At 37.4% G+C, this 17,715-nt stretch overlaps 4 protein-coding genes across 4 annotated transcripts; 1 reads left to right on the top strand and 3 right to left on the bottom strand.

The window, feature by feature from the left end:
- Positions 1-520: 520 nt before the first annotated feature.
- On the bottom strand, positions 521-2,044 carry PCYB_135390 (hypothetical protein; the record flags this gene model as incomplete). Its single annotated transcript, XM_004224564.1, has 2 exons — positions 521-1,237; positions 1,343-2,044. 2 exons carry the CDS (start codon positions 2,042-2,044, stop codon positions 521-523), a joined length of 1,419 nt encoding a protein of 472 aa, XP_004224612.1.
- Positions 2,045-3,244: 1,200 nt separating this feature from the next.
- Positions 3,245-5,128, bottom strand: PCYB_135380 (ribosomal S27a). Its single transcript, XM_004224563.1, has 3 exons — positions 4,839-5,128; positions 4,414-4,499; positions 3,245-3,669 (listed from the first exon to the last, which is right to left on the bottom strand). Exons 1-3 carry the CDS (start codon positions 4,939-4,941, stop codon positions 3,409-3,411), a joined length of 450 nt encoding a protein of 149 aa, XP_004224611.1. The 5' UTR covers positions 4,942-5,128; the 3' UTR covers positions 3,245-3,408.
- A 1,508-nt stretch (positions 5,129-6,636) lies between these two features.
- PCYB_135370 (RNA binding protein) lies at positions 6,637-10,231 on the bottom strand (the record flags this gene model as incomplete). The annotated part of the gene is made up of 9 exons (XM_004224562.1): positions 9,995-10,231; positions 9,662-9,746; positions 9,394-9,479; positions 9,112-9,211; positions 8,762-8,955; positions 7,945-8,558; positions 7,669-7,749; positions 7,424-7,538; positions 6,637-7,287 (listed from the first exon to the last, which is right to left on the bottom strand). Exons 1-9 carry the CDS (start codon positions 10,055-10,057, stop codon positions 6,637-6,639), a joined length of 1,989 nt encoding a protein of 662 aa, XP_004224610.1. The 5' UTR covers positions 10,058-10,231.
- A 1,885-nt stretch (positions 10,232-12,116) lies between these two features.
- Positions 12,117-16,265, top strand: PCYB_135360 (hypothetical protein; the record flags this gene model as incomplete). The annotated part of the gene is made up of 2 exons (XM_004224561.1): positions 12,117-12,589; positions 12,656-16,265. 2 exons carry the CDS (start codon positions 12,117-12,119, stop codon positions 16,263-16,265), a joined length of 4,083 nt encoding a protein of 1,360 aa, XP_004224609.1.
- Positions 16,266-17,715: the final 1,450 nt, after the last annotated feature.

Raw genomic sequence — 17,715 nt, 5'->3', positions numbered from 1 at the left:
TTCATACGTGCAATTTAAAAGAAAAAAAAATTAAAGACCCTATTTTTACCACTTTAATAAACACAAAACAACAACAAAAAAAATAAGTAAAAAACGTAGGTGCAAGAAAAAGCCCCCTTTTGAGTAATTCCCCCTTTGAGTGGGAAAACTATCGACTTGGTTGAACGCAAAAAAAAAAAAGCATATTTTAAGAAAAAAGACGACAGTTCACGCGGTATAGACATATTTGCACACATACATTTATGTACCAATAGGCACATTCAAATTGGAAAAAAAATTGTGGACTTTTCGGAGAGTTTTCAAAATGGGGAGTAGGCGATCCCCCTTTGGAGGATTACAACACCATACATACACAGACAGACACACGCACGCTCGTCTTGCTCTATGAAATTTTTTTTTATTCTTCATTCCCTTAATACTGCGCTTGGCAAAGTCCACCTTTTTGTCACGATTCTTATCAATGGCTTTCTTATATACAGGTTTTTCCACGAATTTGAATTCTTGGTTTAAATATATTTCTTCATTTTCTAATTCTTTTTTTTATATAAAATTCATTATATTCAGAATATTCGTAACGAATATCTTCCTCTAGCTGTGCAATTTTTTCCTTTTCAATTTCCTCCTTCGATTTGACGTTGTAAAAAATTTGTTCAATATGTTCATTTGAAATTGTCTCTACATTATTATTCTCCACGACTTCCCATGTGCCAGGTTTAGCACTCTCGTCCTGTTGTACGGTACTGTTTTCCACAATTGGGGCCTCTCCCCCCATGTTACTTTTTCCCTTCTCCTCTTTCCTGTCATGCGGAGGTGTATCTCCGCTTTCTGCCCTCTTAAACGATAAAGAAATGTTCGCCTTTATTTTCTTCTCTTCAAAATGTGTACTACTCCTTTTAAATTCGCTTTCGCTCATTTCATATGGGGGCTTCTCCTTTGCATTTCCTTCCTTCATTTCATTGCTTCCCCCTGGACTCGTATCACCCCCTTGAGCATCCATTTCTTTTGCAGTTCTTTCTCCATTTTCACCGACCCGATTGGCCCACTTGGTTGGAGATGCATCGTGTAATTTACCATAATTGGTACTACTGTTCACACGACTCCCATCACCAACAGGAATATTACTACCCTCGTTGTTACTGCGCTGTTGAATCATTCCTTCTTTTGTATTTTCAGCCATATGCAGCGCGGTCTCTGCCGGATTGATTAACGGATTGTAGCTGGCATATACATTGTAATTCTGCGTGGTGAACATTTGCGGATAATTTACGTAAATTGGGGGTCCACCCAAATGGAGATGATGCTGACTGGCCACGGGGCCCGCATCCATACTCTGACTTGCTACTTCTGCGTTATTACCATAACTCATATTATTCTGTGCACCCTGTTCACATCTATTGATAAAGTCCATCAAGCTGTTTATCCTGCTGAGTGAATACTCCCATACACTTTTCGAGCTGTAAATATTGAAGTAGTAAAAATTGTTAGAATTATAATCAAAGTATTTGTACCATCCATTTTGTTCAACAAATGATTCATGTTCGGGGAAATATTCCAAAAAATCATTTGGTTTTTCATGTACAATTTCGTTTTTCAGTCTATTGAAGAATACTAATGAACCCGTATTTTCATGTATCATTAGAACCCACTTTTTGCGGCTAGCTGGGTTACCACTACAGGCGATACTACTTGTGTTAATTCGCTCATTATTGCTTCTGCTGCTCCGATAACCGTTTCTACTGTTGGTATGCGCATTCGAAACATTCAAACTGATGTCGCCGCTTCGATGAGGGGATATCTCATTTTTATTCAAATCAGACAGCAATTTCTTTTCCACATTTTCTAATTTTTTTAACTCCCTTTCGAGGAACTCTTTCTCTTTCGTTTCCTGTTCCTTCCTCTTAAACGATTCGCTGATCACTTTCTTTAAATTTTCGATATGCCTCGCGCTCTTTTCATGATTCTTTATGTTCACCTTGTGCCCAGACAACCAGCAGTTGCACGTTTCGCAATAATGCTTCTTCGTGCTCACCCAGTAATCTGTCATTTAGGCGTTCGTTGGCACGGGCAAGGGTAAGTATGCGTAATTGTATGGGCCGTCCACGGGCATTTGCACAAGCGCGCACATAGGTTTGGTCTATGTACTTTTGTACTACGCGAGGCGCAATTTAGTTCATCTTTTTCGCACGCAGGCTCCCGGTTGGCATTCCATTAAAATGAACTCTTTCTCGTTTCATCCACGTCACGAATTCAACGGTTATTCGAATAGCCCATTCTTGTGAATCGTATATATTGTGTATACGCCGGCTACGCAGTCTTGTGTTCATCCGCCGTTTCTTAAACTCTGGCCATTATAAAACGTAATTCAGTTTCCTGACGTTTTAAAAAATATTTCCTCCTCTTGCCTGATATCACTACCTGTCGAAATGAATGGGGACACCTCTGCTACTATCATCAATTTATTTTTTTTTTTTTTAAATAAAAACAAAACATCATAACGTTAAACAAAAATGCCAAATATACAAGCAATTTCCTTTTTTAAGGAACGCGCAAAATGCCCGTTTTCGCGTTTTCCTTTTTAACAAAATGAAACACCGCCCGCATGACATGACAAAACTTCGCCAGTATTTCTCACGTCAAGCTTTACATATAGCGTAAACGCATTTGAGTACAATATATGCATTCGAATGGCACAAAATTTCCAAACCTTCTGCGCTCCCTGATGGGGAAAAAAAAAAAAAATTCCTCCCCCCCTTGTAACCATACATTTACAAAAGCATCTTTTACCTTTTCATCAATTTTTTTTTGTTCTTTTTTCAAATTGGGGAAGTAAAAAATTGCAAAGCGCTTTTCCGTTCTTTATGGAGAATGGTCAAATGTTTCACATAGGGGAAAATTTTTTAATTTAAAATTGTTCACAATTTTTGAGAGCTCCTTTACCTTTCTACCTTCCACTCATACGCGCTTTGAGCGCATTAACGCGTCCCCCTTTGTGGCAAAGGGAGGGGAAGGCTTAACACTGGCATAAAAATGGACGTAGTTCGTCCAGTTGGCTGCCTTTAAGATGCTTCACCACAAGTGGAACAAGTGTGTATACACATGCACTGGGATGTTAAGCCTTCACAAATCGCGCAGGAATTATTGCCCAAGCCATTGATTCCATTTGCCCATCCGCCCCTGCCAATTTCACAACACCGGACAGAAAACATGCGGAGTGCATTCTTTAACTAATTAAACTGTAACATTGTTAATTGATAATTCTTATCCTTTCACCGTATGTTCTTTAAATATGCAGTTAAAAAAAAGGAAAAAAGGAAAAAAGAAAATGGAAAATGGGAAGGGTAGGAGAAAAGAAAAAAAACATTTTTTAAAAACGCCTTTAAACAACGCTTATACGATATATTAGTTCGTTTATTTTTTCATAATGGTGAGGTGGCACCTTCCACAGTATTCCCTATTAAAATGAGCAGCCATCAAGGTGCCAGGTGCACAATTGTCACACTGCTTTTTCAATCTGAACACTTTTCCATCGTCCCCAACTTTGTAAAACTTAAGTACAGCCAATTTGACCTTTTTCTTCTTATGTTTCTCCTTTTTGGGTTTCTTGTAAACTTTCTTTTTCTTTTTTTTGCCACCACCAAGTAATCCGAAGGTTAAGTCTATGGTGTACTCCTAAAGGCGATTGCGATAAAAGGGGAGGACACGCAATTGAGTAATTTGGGCAGCATGAAATGGTACATCACGGAAAGAAAGTGCATAACGTTCCAAGCTCTGTATAACGTAAAATGGAACATGCATCGATTCTCCCTCAAGAGAAACACTTCGATGCAGCGCCAAATGAAATAGTAGGTAAATCCAAACCCTCACTCTAACACCAAATAGTGTGCACAAAAAAACACAATAAGCAACATAATGTACATTTTTATTTTTTCAGATATTATAAACGCGAACACATTTTATATTCTCATGTCCCTACTTGCTTTTGACATGTTTTATCATCATAAAAAATAAAAATTTTACATTATCGAAGCAGGCCATTCGTTGGAAAATGCACCACGTAAAGTCGTCCACACAATACAGCACAAACGTGTTGCCACCCACGCGTTACACACATGTATTAACGGGAACGACGTAGCAGTTGCCTCTTCACTCATTCGTACACTAAGATACGAAATAAGTTTCTAATTTTATCTTTCTTATTTACACTCCTTTGCAACGATCACCAAAGGGGTGCCACAAATATGCAACATGTTCATCGTGCTCTTAACATACACATTGGGGGGATGTCTCTCACTCGGGGAAGTACCACGAATGCGACAAATCGACACTCATTACACCGTCATCTACAACGTGTACATAGCTTAATGACGATGCACATTTTACTACACTTTTGTTACTTTCCCTTTTTCAACTTACAAATTCAGCCTCGTCAAGTTCGATAAGCTCTTCGTCTTCCAATTGGCGGCCATTTTTGAACAACTTTTGCACCTCACAAGGGATACCTACACAATTTTGTTGGGTTAGAAGAAAAAGGTGTGAGTTAATATGTAAACATACATACGTACAGAGTTGTACACTTCGGGGTGGGCCACTGAGAGCAGCTTGGCCCACACTCCACATGCGGGTCAGAAAAAACAGCTGCACAAAAAAATGACACCACACGTACAATCTTCACAAGTCACAAACATAAAATAAAAACTGAGCTGCGTTCTTAACACAAACGTTGAGGGATAAATATGTGACACAAAAAACTACGCATTTTATAAAGTAGGGACCCCACACAAGGGGGGAACAAAACAAAAAAAAAACGGCTGCGATCGATGTATATCCTTTTTGCTAACCTTTCAACTCAGATATCTTCTCTTTCACATCTTTTATGCTACTAACGTTGAATGACTCAATACATATGGAGTCATCATGCGGGATGTTTATAAAAATTTGCATACTGATCTGGTTTTGTAAAATTATAAAATGGAACTTTTTTTTAATTTTCAATCCTGTTTGTTAAAATTGTACAGAAAAATGAAATTAAAAAAAATATACATTTGGTTTTTTTAAATATAAAAATGGAAGCAATTTTATTTTGCTTAAAAAATTTTCGTTCATTCGGGTAATCCTTTTTTTACATTCCTCTTTTTTAAAAATAAAGAAACGTACATAATTATAATATATATAATTATATGCATAAGCTCTTGCACTGCGGCATCGCTGTTACTTATACGCGCAATATGATACGTATTATTTACTTGTGTACAAAACGATATATTATATGCGGTTAAAATTTTTACTTAAAAACTGCTTAACCGTAATCCGAAGCCAAGTTTAATATAGCACTGGTGATTGAAGTGGTAAAGGGGAAGAAGATTGCCTTTATTGTGATGGCGAAAAGGTTTTGTTCGTATTCCCAATTTTTGCTAGCCCTCAACAAAGTTGCATGCACCAATTAGTGACGCGCGCAGGATATATTCCCTTACATGTAACGTGCCCGCTTGTATGCATATACATACCTCTGCGTATTTATGTAGAAAATATTGTTCCGTTTTGTCGAAATGCGCCTATATATTGCAAAGGGACCAAAACGCAGAATCGGGCTGACGCTTTAAAAAAAAAAAGAAAATCCCAATGGGGCTATTTTTTCTGTTTTAAGCCAATTTACGCTGCATAATAAAAAATGGGGTTAGCCAAAATGGTAAAATCAAGCGAGCAATTCAAGGAGCATACGCTGTATTTTGCACAGTTTAAAAAAAAAAAGTACATGTATTTATACACCGCATATGTTTATAGTGTAATATATTCTTCACGTTTGCCACTTGTATTTTTTCCGCTAAGCCCCTTAAAACGCGCATCAAAGGAAAAATCCATAGAAGGGGGAGGGATCATACTGCGCGCGGCAAACATAATCTGCTCAAAAAATCATTTTTCAACTTTCCGCCCTAGTAAAAAAAACTTACATGTTTGTGGTGCTATCTTCCTAGCATGGCAAAAAAAAAAAAAAAAAAACTATAAATATTACACCGTAATTTTTTTATCTAAACCATATCACATTTATTTATCGTCAAAATGGCTCTTCATCTTTACTGAATGAATGGTGTTACAAGAATTGCCCATTTCCCATAAGCACATTTCCCCTTTTTGCGCAATCGCGTAGAAAAAAAAAAAAATAACGTCCTGTTCGACTGTTATTCAAATATTAAATGATACGTTTTTATTTAACCAAAACAGCTTTATTTTTTTGTGCAAAAAAGGATAAAACAAAAGAAACGGAAAGTGAAAAAAACTGCTTACGTACAATTATGTGCAGAAAGATAAAAAAAAAAGGGTAAACTTTGCAAAACGAATTTGGCCACACGTATTGCTAAATTGGAATAAACATTAAACGCACGCGTGAAGGTACACACGAAGGGAAGATAAAACACGTATATTGGCTACGTATACGTTCGGACATGTGCATACCTACATGTACACATGACAGATAAACGCAGAAACGGTAAAAAAAAAAATGCAAAAAAATGCCAAAAATATGTGCCGTACACCTTCGTGTGTGCCTACAAACTTTTACTACGCAAATGATGCGCATTGTATAAGTTGTGTAATGTAAAAAAATAAACCGTTCCAACACTGCTGTCCATTACTGCCCTTTCAAGAGATATAATTGGAACTCCTCTCCTCTGCGTGGAAAGCAGCATCACTCGTGTCGTTGACAAAAGCAGAAACCTTTTTGCCATCACTGGGGAACATAACGTTTAAATTTCCCATCTCGTTTGGCGCACTATTAAGATTATTGCAAAATTCATCATACAGTATTAAATATTTTACTTTTTTTTTTCTTTTGAAACTGTCGTCAAAATACAAACCCCTTTGTTCACATAATCGATTTAAATGAGTTTCCTCTTTTTGGAAATATAAATATGCATTTCTCCTCATATTTAAGGGATACCTTTTTATTTCATCGAAAAATTCAATTTTTGTTCCATCCAAGTCCGCCTCACAGTTCGACTCGTGAATTTCATTTTTTAAATAACTTAACTTCTTATTTGTTAATAGGCATTTCAAACCGTTCATAAAGATGGAGCTATAAATTGCCCAAACATCCCACATGTCAAAAATGTTCATAATCGAATCTGTAAACATTTTTGCCTTTATTTTGCTATCGCACTTTTTGATATTTTTTCGAAAATGGAAAAATATCCGAGGTAGCTCTTCTTCGATGTGCTTGCGGTAGGACCAGGACGAGTAAAACTGGTTGCTGCAGTTGTACAGAATGTCCGACAGCAAATAAACCAGGTTTATCTGCACGGGGTGGGGGCACAAGGAAAAGATGTGGAGGGAATGACGTACATCCTAATATGCATGCGGTGCGCCGAAAAAACCAAATGAATGGAGTAAAAACGCCTCCTTTAAAATTTTTACAAACACTCATTGGTACCTTTTTCAACATGTCGTACTTCAAATCGGTCAAATAATTCGAAATGGTTTTCACAATGTCCGCGCTGAAGTCGCTGTGCCGTGTGCAGAATATCATGGCGCGACATATGCTCACCCTGCAGCAGAAGCGAGCGATGTAGTGGATATGCATAGCTATATATACACGCAAGCACTTGCGAATGAGAGATAAACTAAAGTGACACTCTTTCGAGAGATGCACTAAACGGAATAAAAGCCCTTCCCTACCTCTTCCTATTCAAGTTGTTTATAATGTTAATTAGCTTTTCCTTCTTTTTCTGGTCTATTTTGTTCTTCTTGTTTCTACTGCTGAAAAAGGAAAAAAAAATGGGCAAACATACCGATAAATGAAACGTTTCAAACGTGCTAGCTGCATTTTCCTATTCCAGTTCGCAACAGATCAAAGAGTCAACCCACACCCCAATCATCACCGTATCCTACGTGCACACTTTTTAAAACACCATTTTGCAACCCCTGAGAGAAATTCCCTCGATAAAATATTACCTTTTCTCCTTCTTTGAAACGACCTTTTTGGCGTTCTTCTGTATCGGTGGCACATACACGTAACTATTTTCGAACATCTGAAACGGGTCCGCTCTCCAATTTTTGTAACTATCTCCTTGAGCGAAAGAAAAAACTCTCCACTTGTAGTAATAAAACAAATCCGAAGTGTTAAAGAGAAATGTAAACACCGGATTATCCTTCTCATTCCTTTTTATAGCTTCTTCAAATGTGTATCCTTCCTCCGTAACATACTTGGCTAACAAATCAATTATTCTCTTCGTCTTCCTATCCTCTGGTAGTAGGATCTCTATTTTTTTATTCGAACCAGAATGATACAAGTTACTTTTTTCATAGGAAAACTGGTTATATTCAGTTTTGTTCGTGTTTAAATTTTTTGGTATGGCTTTACTCCAACCGACCTTCACAATATTTCCAAACATTTCTACACCATCCAGGGCATCCCTGGCATTTTCTGCATCATCTCTATTTTCAAAACAAACAAATCCGCTAATTCTAGCCTTCTTTTTATCTTCATCTGTTCGTGGGTACATAATTTTCACGCTATTTACTTTTCCAAATTTTCCAAAGCGTTGACACAGGTACTCCTCCGTGACCTACGAACGGGGAGAAGGAGAACACAAACCAATGGGTTTTATATTATGTCAAGATAATCTCTCCATTTTGCATATTAATATCGACTATTTTCCATCACACTTATCCGTATGAACTCGCGCAGTGTGAATGCTCCCCTATCTAGACACACACATCATGCACGGTGGCGATCCACGATACTACTCCCTATAAACGCTTTTCCTACCTCGGCCGATAAATTTCCCAGATACAAGTTGGCCACTCGTTCCTTTCTTGGGGCGTACGAAAAGAACGTTTCATTTTTTTCGATCTCTATTAGCTTTCTCTTAATTTTAAGTTTCTCCTCTTCAGATTTCGCTAGCTGGGCTTTTTCTTTTAAGATTTTCCTCTCATCCAAAATTTTCTGCTTTAACTTAATTTCTTTAATAATAAATAAATACATACAAAAAAAATGAAAAAAAAAAAAAAAATTTATATACTATTTATACGAAAAAATAAAATACAAAGTGTTAAAAACGTTTTTGAAAAATATTTTTTCTAAAATATTTCTTTTTTTAATTATATGAAATGTGTAACCTTCTAAAAAACTATCAATTTCCTTTACTTTCCCTGTACCACTTTTGTTGTTGTCTATTTTTTCTTCCTTCTTCTTTTTTTCTTCATACGAGTAATCGCCCTGCAATCAGTCGGGAAGGGCACGTCGCGTGAAATGTAAAGTGTTCACATTGTGGCAACCTGCCTTGTTCAACATATGTATGCTATCACACATAAAGGTTTTTTTTCCATTGAAAATTCACTTTCCGGGAATATTAAAATTCCCACTTTCATGCACACGTTAAATCGTTTCACAGTTTTTACCCTGCTGAATTTGCTCTTGGGTTTCTTCCTGCTTTCATCTTCAGCCGGCAAAAACTGAGTGCTGGAGGGGTTCAACACTTTTCCACCTATTCAAATGGGTTAGCAAGGAAAAGCGGTTGCCATATAAAAGCGGCGGTTCATGGACACGTAATTGAGAGACCACCTCGGTTGTGAGACAGTTCAGTTCCGTTAAATTAAATTGCATTACATGAAACTAACTTATTCTTTTTTCTTTTTCTTTTTTTTCTTTTTCTTTTTTTTTCATTACTTTTGACGAATTTGTTTCCCTTTTCCAAGGCACTTCCCTCGAACGACCGGACAAACTCTGCGTAAATTTTCGCAGCTTCTTGCTCCTGCGCAAAAGGGGGAAGCGTTGCATAAACAGCGTCTAAATATGTGTGAAGCTTCGCGGCTTGGAAATGTAAGAGCGTCTGCCGTAGTTGGGTGAAGGGGTCTTCCCTACACACGCGAGCACTCATATGGGCATATACGTGTACATATGAGCAAGTGTATACACAGTTATGTAGTATTCGTGCCCTGTCACGTTGCCCGATAGCGTCTTTTAACGGGGAAATTTTATGCAACTTCTCTCCGTCCCTACATTTAACTTTTCATCGTCGATATCTTTTTTCTTCTTTTTGTTTCTGTTCAGTTGGGCATACATTCTGAGTCTGTATTGACTATGCTCATTCAGTTAGCGCCCTTTTTTTTTTCTCTCTCTCTCTTTCTCTTTTATTTATGCCTTGGGAGCGCCCCGGGAATACATTTCTCTTCGGCAAATGCGTAAAAAATGCGGACGCGAGTAACCTTTTTTGGATTACGCTTTTTTAATTTCTACGTTTCCTCAAGTAGCTATATACATGTTGCATACATTTTTGCAGAAGGGCAAAATTTAAAAAAAAGGGAAAAGAATAAACAGTGCATAAGTTGATTAGCAAACTGGCGAATTATCTAAATTAAAATTAATTCAACAAGCCGAGAGTGGGTTGAATAAGCCAGGTAGCTTAAGTAAAATGGAATGTGACAAGTTAACCCTTTACGCGTCGCGCCGCTTCGTTTCCTTTTTTTTTTTTTATAAGTGCTACATAATTAAATTGCGGCATGCTCTTTCTGAATTGTACTTTTTTCGTAGCTTTTTTTGAAGTACACAAACGGCTTCGCAGAGATTTTTTGAAATACGCTTTCGCGAAATGGGAAAAGTAAAAATTTTTAAAACACCAGCTTTAGTTTTTTCTTTAACGAGAATTTTTTTTTTTAGCATTTATAGGATGCTTCGAAGTTTTTTTTCTGTTTGGCATACTTAACCCTTCTCGCGCGTTTTAGTTATGTTGCCGTTATTCCGCCCTATTTTGTCGCTCTTTTGATGCTGCTTTGCGTCGTTTTGCGTCATTCTACGACATTTTAGGCCATTTTGCGCCACTTCGTACCATTTTCACCTACTTTTTTTTGTTTTTTCAAATTTTCCTGCTTCGTGTTTCTCCATTTAGCCACCTACCACTGCGCAAAAACGACTTATGCATACGCACGTTACCGTACTTGAAAACGTGCACGTGCGCATATCGCATCTCTCTCGTAGCTCCACCAACACCTAGAAGAATTTTCTCTTCGTTCTGTTGATTCGTTGTTCCAAGCGACCGCTTCACGTCATGCGTTACATAGTTGTGCAGAACTCGTCACACTGTGTACACTCTACTTGTTTTTTACAAAATGGGATAGTGCGAACAACCCATTGCGCATACGCAAATGTTGCAAAAAAAAAAATGTGAACCCTTTTAGCGTAATTCACTCCTTCCGCATTTGTGTCAACATTTTAAAATGGCTAAAATGGCATAATCACTTTTTTTTTTTTTTTGTAGTAATGAAAAAACGCATATTGTTTATTCTGCTTTTCATTTTTCTCTCTTGATGACGCAATTGCATGTATGCATATGCGTATGCGCGCCGGCCTGCGTATAACGTATGCACACGTATATTCGTACACGCAAATGAAAACATGCGTAGTGTACAAATTTGTGTATACACATATGTACATATATACATATATGTGTTATATTTATATGTACATGTGCGCGTGTGTATTTACGTGTACTGCCGGTAACCTTCCGTTTCGCGCCATGTGAATTTATCATTTTGGCCGCCGCAGGTACCCCTAAAGTACAATCACGTTTCAAGATGCACGTGTCAACTTTTCTTTCTTTTTTTGTCTGAAAATTTGCAAAACAATTATTGCAGTATGTACTGCTAACACATATTCACCCCCCTTTTGCTTTCCACCGCCCTGTCAAATCGCGCATATTTACACAAAAATATGTATACAGTGTATGTAAAAAAAAAAAAAAAAACGTACATTTGTACATATCGCGTAAAACGCACATTGTTCCGCTTTTCCCAGTCTTTCAATTCTGTTACCCGTTCAGCGCCCGCTGCTTACCCGCCAACCGCTTTAACCTTTTTTTTTTAAATTTCCCAACTGTTATACTTTAAAGATAAAACAATTCCCCCCGTGTTTTCTCCCATTTCGTATACACCCCTTCTTCTTCTTTTTTAAAATGAAACACCCAATTGTATTCACCCCTTGCTGCAAATAAGAACTATCAAATGAATACAATTAGCGAATCTTCAGTAAGTCCATTTGAACGGCTTCACCATCCCCCCGTATGCCACTTTTTAGTGTGTTGGTTTTATTCGAGAAAAAGGAAAGAACATTTACTACCTTTAACTAAATGGAAAGCATTAAAAGAAAAAAAAATAAAAATGAACACACTCAACATGAAGAAAAGAATAAATTAACCACCTTCGAACATAATGACGTAGTATTCTTCAAGCACAAGGAGAAGAACAAAATAGGAATTGGAAGAGTAGTCAACTTTTATACAGAACTCAAAATTAATGATATTCTTTTAGAATCTGATCATAACGTAACCCTAGCCAACTACATCAAAATATTGAACAATATAAATGATGGAAAGTATGTTCAAAGTTACATCGCAAATTTAAACAACGAAAATGTAGCCAGCACCCCATACCAAGCTTCTAACTCCAAGGCAAGTGAAAAAATCAATTGTAAGCTTCACGAAAAGGAGCAAAAACAGGACTATAAATATGCCGGTTTGAAGGAAAAAAATGAAGAAAAAGAAATACACATCAACACAAAAACGGGAATCAATAACAGCAACGCCAACAACCCAGAGTTCAAGTGCGAAATGAAAAAAAGACGTAGGAGAAAAAAAACACACACAAAGGATACTGCCCTTATTCGTAGTAACAGCATAAGCAATTGCGTAATGCGTAAAAATGATGAAAAAAGAAAAGCCAATAAATTATTCTATATTGTCCAATCATTAGAAAATTATAAATACAGTTTACAATACAAAAAAGCATTCAAACATTATAAAATATTTACTCATAAAAAGTGGGAACTTATCAAAGCTCTCTTCTGCAAAAACATACAAAATAAAGTCAGCTTCGTTCTCGCCGTGAAATTATTGGAAGTTAAAAAGGTATACGCGAACAATGTAAATTTACAAAATGTTATGATAAATAATTTGATGAAAATTTATAAAAGCGAAAGAGATCTCCATGTAGATCACCTTGTTCTAAATTTTATTAAAAAGTTAGACGTCCGAATTATATTGCAGAATAATGTTCTCATAACTAATGATGACTTTAATGAAATTTCGTCAAGAAACAAAAAGGAGAAAGAAGGGGACAGCCAACAGAAGTTGTTCCACTCGAACAAGGTTGATGCACATATGGATGAAGCAAATGCGATCACCCAGGGGGAAATGACGCATTTGTGTGATTCCCACGGAGGAAGTTGCGGGAGCGACAAAGTGGGAAGCAACTACGACAACGAGATAAACACACCCCATCAGGGGGGTCATGTGGATGGCCAACAGAACGATATGCTCCACGCAAGTAATGTAGACTATTTTGGCAAGTGCTCCGTCGATTGGGGGACCAAACAGCCCCTTGACTTGGGGACTAAGCAGCCCTTTGACTTTGGGACTAAGCAGCCCCTTGACTTTGGGACTAAGCAGCCCCTTGACTTTGGGAAGAAGCAACCCCTTGACTTTGGGAAGAAGCAACCCCTTGACTTTGGGAAGAAGCAGCCCCTTGACTTTGGGAAGAAGCACCCCCCCAAGTACGCGATGAATTATCTCATTGACTACGGGACGAAGCAACCGAGTGATTCCCCCCCTTACAGTGACGACCAAGAAGACTTTCGCCAAATGCGCAAAAAAGACAACATCAACCTCCAAAAGTACGCAAGGAAAAAAAAAGTAATAGAAGGAGAAACGTATCAGTACGAATTGAAAGGTAACCTACTCGCCAAGTTTAAGTCCCCACAAGGGGTTGCATACAGAGGATGCATTAAAAGCATTTGCAAAGGAAAAAATAGCATTCTTTCCTATTTCTTAATAGTCCCCTCCTTCTTCTGGTTCAACGATTCTTACTACTTCTCTTGCTTAAATATCGATATGGACATTTTTCAACTTTTGGAAATCATCAAAATTGTTGATAACTCAAAAAAGAAACAAATAGAAAGCATATCTTTCGCCAAGTATAAAAGTTTGAGGAAAATTTACGACTGTATGTATAACCCTAACCCTAACGGGGTCCACAGCTTGTTACGAAAGGGGGCGGCGACAGATAATACACCCGTGAAAGTCCGGGTGCGTGCCCAAAAGGGGGACATAACGAAAAAGAGAAAAACGCGCAAAAGGCGTACACTACAAGTGAAGCTAGGCAAGAGAAAGAGAAAAGAACGTGGCGTAGACAAACCGTTAAAGGCTAGTGTCACCAAGGAAAGAATACGAAAGAGAGTTAGGAAAAGGAAAAAGAGACAGGAAGAATGCCTAGATCGTAAGATTGGAAGAGGCTTAAAAATTAAGAAGCGAAAAAAGGAGGTGGTGCAGCCAGAAGTAATTGAAAAAAAACGCAGGGGGAGAAAGAAGAAAGTAGTACCAATTCAAGAGGAGAAAAATGGGGAAGAGGAGAAAGATGTTAAGGGGGTGCGAAAGGTGGAAGAAGTCGAAATTAAAAAGGAATTGGAAGAGGAGGCAGACCACAAAAAGGAAGAGGAGGCACTCCACGAAAATGAAGAAGAAGTGCGCCACAAAAGCGAGGAAGAAGTGCGCCACAAAAGCGAAGAAGAAGTGCTCCACAAAAACGAAGAAGCAGTGCTCCACAAAAACGAAGAGGAGGTACCCCATGAAAACAAAACCAAAGCGCAGAACAACGAAACAGTTACGAACCCCCTTTTCAAACCGCCACACGATATGGATGGTGATGACCCAACCAAAATGATGCAGGATTCATCCACAAAAAAGTCCATCTTCTACCTAAACAAGGAAATAACAAACACGTACCTTACCAAATTCGCACATTTTTTTAAACTTTCGGAGAACAGTAAGCAAAAATTGAAGCAGGATGATGAACAGGGTAAAAAAGGAATTGAGCCCAAAACGATTGGAAGCGAAACTGCACATGAAAATAGCTACATGAAGGACGATAAAAAGCTGACAACAATTATAACCAACACGAACACTAATGAGCAGAGCATAAACGTAATAGCCAAAGTGAATGAGGAGAAGGAAAACGTAAACTTCAGAAAAGGAGATCCAGGTGACAAGGCTCCCAACGAAAATGCCAATCAAGGATATGCAAATATGAATGAAGTCACAGGGGACGCAGATGATCAAATGGAAAACCCAGATAACACACTTATTAGTAAATTAATTGCAAATGGTAAAGAGGTAGATGAAGACAACGTTATGGATCCCCCCTCCGTGGGTAAAGGAAGAGCAGATGAGATGCACAAACATGCTAGCTATCAAAAAGAAAACGTGGATGAAAATGGAATAACAATAAACGACCGTACCGAACATTTAAATGACAATGATGGTAACACCCCTAGTGCAATTATTGAAGAAGGAGTTGTAAAGGATAACCCTAAACAGCTACAAGGCGAAATGGAACCTTTATATCTGAAAATGGACCAAACGGGCATTACAAATGAGGAAGAAATTTTTAAAAAAGAAAATTTTGGAGACCTTAATGAAGATAAAGATGAAAAACCTACAAATTACAAAAATGACATTCTGGGCGATAAAAGGGATTCACTCAATGGCGACAGTAGAAGCTATCAGAACGAATCGACGACTAGCCAAACTTCCTATGAAAAGAAGGAAACAACTAATGGTAGCGACCAGAATGAGTCAACGACTAGCCAAAATTCCTACGAAAGGAAGGAAGCAGTAGCCTGCGAGAATGTATGCGACAGGAACGAATTCACGGCTAGCCCAAAGTACGACGAAAAAATTGAACAGACGATCGGAGCAATAACGAGCGAAGTGAACCAGCCGATGAACGGAGCAATTATGAGCTTCTCAAACGAGCCGATGAACGGAACACTTATGAGCTTCTCGAACGAACAGATGAACGGAACCATAATTAGTGACGCAAACCTTGCAGATAACCGATCGAACACGCACCTCAGAAAGGTGAGCAACACAAACAACCTTGTGAAAAAAGAACCGGAAGAAAACAATCATTACAATTTAACAGTACACATAGGCCTCTCAAATAAAAATGACACGCCCAGAATGTATAGCAACACACAGGCCTACTGCAACAACTACTGTAAAAACAAACTCGCGGAGCACATAAAAAAATTCTTAGACGATGAAAAAATTAAAAAAATAGAAAAACTGTACAAATTTTGCAAAGAGGACATAAACATTTTACTATACGTTTACGTCATGCATATATATGTGAACAAATTGTGCAAAAACGTAATTGTGAAAGTATTAAATCCCAAGTGTAAAAATGTGAAAAAAAAAAATATCCTGATAACGACTTCATTTTAACCCCCCTGATAGGGTACTCGTACGCGAATTATTACTACTTAAAAATAAATAAAAGGAAAAGAAAAACGAAAATGAAAGGAAAAACGAAAATGAAAACGAAAAAGGGAAAAAAAGCGGAAAAAAAAACGGAAAAAAAAACGAAAACAAAAATAAAAACGGAAAAAAAAGCAAAAACGAAAACAAAAACAGAAAAAAAAATCGATAGGAGATTCAAACTAATAAAGAAAACTTTGATAACCAAGAAAAGGAAAAGGAAAAAAAAAACGAGGACGAAAAAAAAAATTAATAGAACAAACCAAGACAGAAGTTAAAAGAAGGAGAAGAAGAAGAACTCGCAAGAAGAAAAGTGACCTTTTAAGTGACACATACGTGAAGCCAAAAAGGTCTAGGTCTAGCTTGAAAATAATTTCAAAAATGAAAAACGAGGATGATAAAACGTATGGAAAAACAAAAAATGTAATAAAATGTACCACCAAATTTGTAAATTTTTATTTATGGGGTATATACAATTGGAACTACAACAAAACGCTGCGCGTTTCTTTTAATAACATTTCGAATAAAAAAATAAGCAGCTTTGATATTTACAATTTCTTTTTTTACAATTATGACACCATCTCCAACTTAAGTAATTTTTTGCATAACGCGATTGTGGCGTGGAACACACTGCCATTGCAGACGTACTTAAGTGCGCGCAATTTTGTGTGTAGAAGTGCCCCCCATCTTCTGCTAACATTGCAACCCTGAGTGATGCCGATGTGGTTCATGATGTTACATTATCAGAGTTTGGACCCCTTGTGTGTTCCTACACATAATGGAAAATAGTTCAGGCAATTCGTAAAGCCAAATAATTGTATTTATTTATTTTTTTTATTTTATTTTTTTCCTCCCCCCTGCAGATGAAATAAACAAGGATCTAAGCACGTTAATAAGCATTTACAAAAACGTAAGAACTGTTTTGTATCAAAATTCGTCTATATATGGAAATTTATTCTTATTAAAACCTACGAACAGCATGACCAGGACGCATTCGGATGATGAGGTAAGGCTGGATATATTCCTTTAATTTTTTTGCTCCCCCATTTTTTCACTCATTTTATGTATATAATGTAACAATGCGCCATTGTTGACGAACCTGTTTATGCGACACATCAGCTGGTTCCTCCATTTTGAGAGCGCACACAGATTTGTTTTTTTTTTTGTTTTTTCTTGTATAAATTTGGTGCGTGTCTGTACTTCTTTCTGTTTATGCTAACTAGAGGAATACCTTTTCTGATCGTACATCCTCCCACTTTTGCCGACGTGAAAATATGGATAACCCCCCCTTTTTTTTTGTTGCCCCCTTTTTCAGCTAATAAAATTCTGGCTAAAAACACTAAATGAGCTGCATCAAATCAGGGAGGGCTTTTGCAAATTCTTTTAAAACTCTCTCTTAAGCAAGCATAAGTAGTAG

The sequence above is a fragment of the Plasmodium cynomolgi genome, chromosome 13 (assembly GCF_000321355.1).
Source record: "Plasmodium cynomolgi strain B DNA, chromosome 13, whole genome shotgun sequence".
Lineage (NCBI taxonomy): Eukaryota > Apicomplexa > Aconoidasida > Haemosporida > Plasmodiidae > Plasmodium > Plasmodium cynomolgi.
Note: the sequence above shows the minus strand (reverse complement) of the source record. Positions and strands in the feature narration are given on the sequence as shown.